This window comes from Erigeron canadensis, chromosome 3, assembly GCF_010389155.1.
Source record: "Erigeron canadensis isolate Cc75 chromosome 3, C_canadensis_v1, whole genome shotgun sequence".
Classification (NCBI taxonomy): Eukaryota; Viridiplantae; Streptophyta; class Magnoliopsida; order Asterales; family Asteraceae; genus Erigeron; species Erigeron canadensis.
The window spans coordinates 45,398,524-45,404,966 of NC_057763.1; the positions used below are offsets into that span (position 1 = coordinate 45,398,524).

The following is a 6,443-nucleotide window of genomic DNA, read 5'->3' on the forward strand; positions in this document are numbered from 1 at the left end:
CTGCACTTAACGTGCATAAAAAATTTATACTTTGTATATTAAAAGTCTACCTCCTGATCCAAGACGTACAATTATTTAATGCACCTTAATTAACTGTAGCCCTAAGAGTTGCCTTTAGCAAAACTCTTCAACTTAAATATTGTATATATGCAATATATCCAACTAGGATAACCTGTAACCGTTTTCAAAACATCTTTCGATCTTTACCATCCTAAAAGACATGAATATAAAAAAACAAAAAAAAGACTAGAAAGGAATACTGATAATATACATACATGCATGAATGAAAAGGTGGCAAAAGATTAAATTATGCGATTTACAAACTCTTTCTGTCCTATATAAATGAGATCGATCGAGATATGGTTTGATTTGGGTTCTAATTAAGCAATTGATGATCGAACATCGGACTAAAAAGTACATAATAATCATGTATATATAAAAATGCATTTACTGCATCATAATAATCACCCCTTTATTATATCAGTTTCGAGCTGATCAGGTGTGTATATATATGGCATATATATATCTAGTAGTGTATATATGTTCTTATAAATTACACCTAATTAATTAAAGAAGAGAACCCGGCCACCCGACCTCTTGCTGCATTTTAGAGGCCTAGACTTCTACGTTCGATCAGAGATATTATTCGTCCTAGCTTCCCATCCAATATTCACTTTCCTGCACGTACTAATTAAGATTTCAATTCAAATTAAAGGGTAAATTATCTTAATTAGGTGCATACTGCGGCGCACATAAACAATATTAATAATTAATTAAGAAAACAGCAATCAGCGTGATCATGTACGTACTGACACTAGCTAGCTAATTTGATATCAACAGACTGATCGATAGCATATATGCACAAAGAGAATAGAAGGAACTTTATGTTAATCGTTGATACGGGCCAGCTGGACATATGGGTGCAGTGTTTAATCATTAATTAATTTGAGATAATTAATTAAGTGGATAACACCTTGTGGTTGCTAGCTAGGTTTGTTTAAAATTGTTTTTATTCCAGTTCACTACTTTAAGGTTATGGCTGATCTGTAAGCATGCTTCGGACTCCTAGCTAGCTTCTAGAGTGATCTATTCATTCTCCGTGCGTATACTGTCTGCAATTAATAGAAGGAGCTTTCTGATATTTTACATTAATTGTAGATAGTGTACGTACTAAAGGATAATGGATAGATCACTTTAGTGGCTAGTTAGGAATCCCAAGCATGCTTCATATGGAGCCATAACCTTAAAAGTAGTACATTGGCCGGAACAAAAGCGATGACAAACCAACATACTGGCGGCCAATACAACATCCAAAAGAATGAAGGGTGTCCAAATACAGATTTCTAGTGACTTGCAAAATTACTCGACTCAAACACTATGCTTGAAAATATTGATCTAGGTCTTCTAAGGTCTAAGCAAAACAAATTGTCAAAATGAAGGATGGATAGTTGCGTAAGCAAGGAAATGGAGAAAGGAGATGGCTGCCAAAATGTTATTAGGTTTAGGAAATGGTAAAAAACTTGACAAGAACACTAATCCTATATAATTATTATTAGGCTTAAATACCCAATGATCAACTTACACAAATAGTCCCTCTGGTGTATAACATAATACAATTCATCACAAATACACAAAATTATATAATCATATATATAAGCAAAACAAATTGTCAAAATGAAGGATGGATGGTTGCGTAAGCGCGCAAGGAAATAGAGAAAGGAGATGGCTACCAGAATGTTATTAGGTTTAGGAAATGGTAAGGCTTGACAAGAACATTAATCCTTGGGGCTTAGACATCCAATGATCAACTTATACAAATAGTCTCTCTAGTGTATAACACAATACAATTCACAAATATTAGTCCTAACAAAATTATATGATCATAATTGTTAAGATTATACTAGATAATTGCCTATGTGATGTGACGGTGATGGTGATAATTGATGTAAAAGGAGATAGTTGGGTTAGTTTAACATTTAAGGGATAGAATTTGTAAATTAAATCATTAAGGACACTTTTGGTAGACCATGTACGTTTTGCTTAGGAATGTTGAAAGCTTAAGAGCCTTATAGAGAGATCAAAGTTGTAACTTGTAAGTAGAAAAAAAAGAATGGGGAAAAATGTTTTATAAGAAAGTATTGATATAGAGGAAAGAAAGAACGATGAGTATCAAGGTATACTAAGACTTTTTTCGTAATCACAATCAACATGAAAGTAGCTTGCCCCAAGTTTTGCAAGTAAGCGGATTTATCAGTGATTTAACAATAATGACTGTTCATTGACGGGAATACGCGTTTTAGTACTCTATAAATGAAAATCTTAAAAAAATCAATGGTAATGAAAAGAAGCAAACCCATTCCATGATAGATCAGGACATCCATGTAGAAAACTTACGTTAAAGCGAGAAACAAAGACTATATAACATGGGAAGTGATATTCGTACTATTTTTTTTATTTGTGTACCACAACTGTGTATTACCGGTTTGTACAATTAATTCAATGTGTACATTGTGGTACATTAATTAAAACTGATGGTACGAATATCATTTCCCATATAACATACAAGGTTAGATGATAAAATGCAATTACTCATCATTCACTATATATAGGAATCCTGCCCTTTGGCATCGATAATTTCGTCGTCAAAGGCCTCTAATTAATCGATAAATGACGACAATACTGTCAATCAAAACTTAGAGAAAAGTATGCATTACAAAATTAACTCCTATTACACATCGGCAAAAATTCTCTTTCAATATCAACACAATATAATCCCTTCCAATATTTTTAATGCCAATAGTAGTCGATCTAAGATCCACATTTAAATATATTTGTAAAATAAAATATATAAGATTTCACTGTCACAAGTTTCACTCAAATACAAGTCGAATACTATTCAGTAGTCACACTATAATGATGTTGACTCGATCGTATTGATTGCGAATACTAGGCATTGAGTGTGCTTTGATATATGAAACCTGTAGTACCCATTAAATCCACTCGAGCTAGCTAGACTAAGCAAAAAAAGTCGTCTTTCTTGTTGTACCCCATAATCCACAAGTACATACCAATATGTATACAATATCATTTGTCCAACTTAACTTACGGTTGGTAAATAGGATACTTTTCCAGTAGTAGTCCCTTACCTTTTCATGCTAGCTTATGGGATTATGTCTAAAATTGGTACAAGACTTGAAGTTGAAATCATGTGGGTCCTAGCTTAAATGATGAGACAAATTAAACGAACGGGTTAATCAAATATATTGGCCGGGTCAGATCACTAATGCAAAACTTATGTATAATAATCAATTAATGACGTACTTATTGCAGAATAGCGCGCATACATAGTTTATACTCGTATGTAGTAACTATAGTATATCATTTAATTATAAGAATAAGTTGTGTGTACATATATATATTGTGATTTTCTGAAATCTATAAAATGGTTAGACTTGCCATTAAACTCATACAGTAAATAATCAATAATTCTTTTGGTGGAAACTTATAACTACGTACACATTGACATGCACTATTAGCTAGTACTAATCATCATTACTACTCTTTGATCGGATGGATCTAAAGAAACACAATAGATATCAGTGTTTCATGCTTTTATTAGTCCGATCCATCATAAATCGAATTACTTCATATTTCTATTAGTGACATATGCACATCATCAGCATTTGTGAAACCATGCAAAACCTATACTATGCCTCTATACGGTATTTCATGATGGCCTGCTGCCATCAAATAGTTTCCTTAATTTGCTAGCTAGCCAGAAAAACAGTTTTAAATAATTATTTAGTACTATATATATGTACACCACACGAAGTCGCACACTAAAGATTAACGATCCAACCACACATACTCGAAATAAAAACTAACGATATAATACAACGTACAAGTAATTCGTGCATTTGGCTTTGTGTTCGATCAGTTTTTCTGGCTTCAAGTATTGCATGAGTAGTATTAATGTATAAACATTTAGTGTACGTAAAATATGTACGTACGTACGCGGAATCTTCTAATTATATTAATGAGCTTTTTTGAATGTTCTTAATTAAACTAGCACTAAACTTAATAATTAACAAGACTAATTAGCTAGACATACAATGACAGGCGGCGGGGTTGTATCAGTTCTAATTAATATTTGATCGACAAGCAACGCATATATAGGCAATCGATCTGCTACTATACATATATATTTTTCTATACATTGATTAATATTTAATTGTAATTGTAATTGTGGAATGTATTTTGTTTTTAATATTTTTGTTTTGGTTTTGGTGGTTGTTTTTGTTTAGGGAGGTGGGATTCTTAATTATTAATTATACAATTTAAACTTTAAATATACAGTTAGTTAATACTAATAATTAGAAAAGACAATCATCAGACAAGCTCTATGAACTTGTAAGGCCGTGATCTATTAACATGGTCATCCGTAGGGGGCACAAAATCGTAGAGAATCCCAAAAGGACCAAAACAAATAACATAAAGTAAACATTTAAACCATAAATATTAATTTAATTTAAACACCATCCGATCCATAAACAGTACTGTTTTGCATGATATGAGAGAGAGGATTTATATATATATAGGCGGTTTCTCTAATTAAAGAACGATTTTAAGAGATGCGAGCGTATGATTTAAAAAAATCTACGCCTTAAACACAAAGATTAGGGTTTTTTGGTTCATGGGTTTTAGGGTTTTTGACAATCGAACACAAGAAAATCGATGCCACTATATATATTTAACTCATTTGGATAAAATTAAGTTGGGTTTTTTGAAAACACGGAAAAGTTAATTAGCTAGCTAGCTAGAAAGTATTCAATATGTAAGAGCTGATATATAATTACCATTTGGTGTAAGTGGAGATAACCAAATTGAAGCAAGCTTTAAGAAGCCTGCATCTTTGAAGCATTCACTTCTTGATTGGAATTCATTTGATTTTTTCTCTTCTTCTTTTTCTTGTATGGGATTCCTCTTGCCTTGGCTTGACACTCTTTCACTTCTCTTAAATAAACCCGAATAGCTCCGTTTCCAAATGGGTTTTTCTCAGGAGAGCCGCCGTTTTCTTCATAGGCGGCTCTCAATCTCCCGATTAGGGCATCAAGACTGCCCCAAGCTTGCCTAAGAGGGCAAGTGCAAGGGGCAGGAGGGTCAGGTTGCCCAAAGAAAACACACCCATGTAAGTGAACCTTAGTTTTTCCAAATTGGTCTAGGTATCGAAGAAATTCGAGAACATGATTAAAGTTGCACTGCGATAGAGAAACGGGAGGCCGTTGATTCTTGAGATACTGACCAAAAGTGTTCCAGTCGCGTCGTTTTTGTGATTCATAACGGCTTAAAGGTGCGGGATGTTGGCTTTGATCCCCGGATCGAGAGGACCCTTCCGATGGATCTTTAGGTAGATTACTTGACATGAAGATGCTTTTTGAAGAAAATGGATGATCCAATGTGAAAATGGTAAGAATAAAAGGTAGGGGGTAGAGAGGAGAAGGTTGAAAAAGATGAAGATCACATATTGAGTCTACTGCTGAGGAGACATGTCATGGGTCCCTATGGTGAAGCTTTTTTTTTTTCCTATCATTTTCATTTAATTTCTTCATCCAAGGAACTAGAAGCACTAGCTAGCCATTACTTTAGTTTTAATCTTTGAATAATACCAACACTAATAATATATATTTCAGTAGGGTATGCATAATTATTGTGATATCGATCACATTTACATCATTTATATATAAACGTACCACCATGTATGTGAATGTATGATATCTCCATCTTACGTGGTGGGTAAAAAAATATAGAGGCAGTTCAGTTTTACAATAGTGTATCTCAATATCATCATATTCAATAGCAAGCTGTGATCACGATTCACGAAAGTGTTTGTCCATCTTTTAATTGGTGGTATATATGTGCTATATATAGAATAAATTAAAAGGCCGCAGAAAGTTAAAAATAAGCATTAATTCAATTGGTTCCAAATTAAATATCATCTTTCAATAATAATCCATGTTTTTTTTTTTAACAGCACTAGTGATTGGACTCAGATACATTGTATCTTCATTGTTCGGTAAAGATCCATCACGTTACCAACACAATCAATCCGATGGCATGACTGAAAATTCAATTGGTTCCAAATTAAAGATTGTCTTTCAATAATAATCCATGTGTTATATATGTAAGATTATTCTTCAATTCAATTAAAAAGGAATTAAGAAAAAAATGAAGGAAATAATATTTGCTTTAATCTTTTGGCATTTAAGATTTTGTCCTAGTGATTCCAAAACTCTTGTTCAGTAATATATATTCAGAATATCTACATGATCAAGTGTTAATCACTATATATTCAACTTAATTATTGATTTCAAATTTTAATATAGTTTGGAGTTCTTTTTTGAGATTTGAGGATGAGGTTTCTCTTTTGTATAGGAGTATTTTTG

General features: G+C 32.8%; 1 protein-coding gene across 2 annotated transcripts; it reads right to left on the reverse strand.

Annotated features, from left to right (window-relative positions):
- Window positions 1-280: 280 nt before the first annotated feature.
- Window positions 281-5,618, reverse strand: LOC122593166 (protein LIGHT-DEPENDENT SHORT HYPOCOTYLS 10-like). Of its 2 annotated transcripts, none has more exons than XM_043765538.1 (2): window positions 4,857-5,618; window positions 281-687 (listed from the first exon to the last, which is right to left on the reverse strand). In XM_043765538.1, exon 1 carries the CDS (start codon window positions 5,421-5,423, stop codon window positions 4,896-4,898), a length of 528 nt encoding a protein of 175 aa, XP_043621473.1. In that variant the 5' UTR covers window positions 5,424-5,618; the 3' UTR covers window positions 281-687; window positions 4,857-4,895. The 2 variants fall into 2 exon arrangements, with proteins under 2 accessions (XP_043621473.1, XP_043621472.1); XM_043765537.1 differs by having other exon boundaries at window positions 281-678; window positions 4,857-5,617.
- Between the last annotated feature and the right edge of the window lie 825 nt (window positions 5,619-6,443).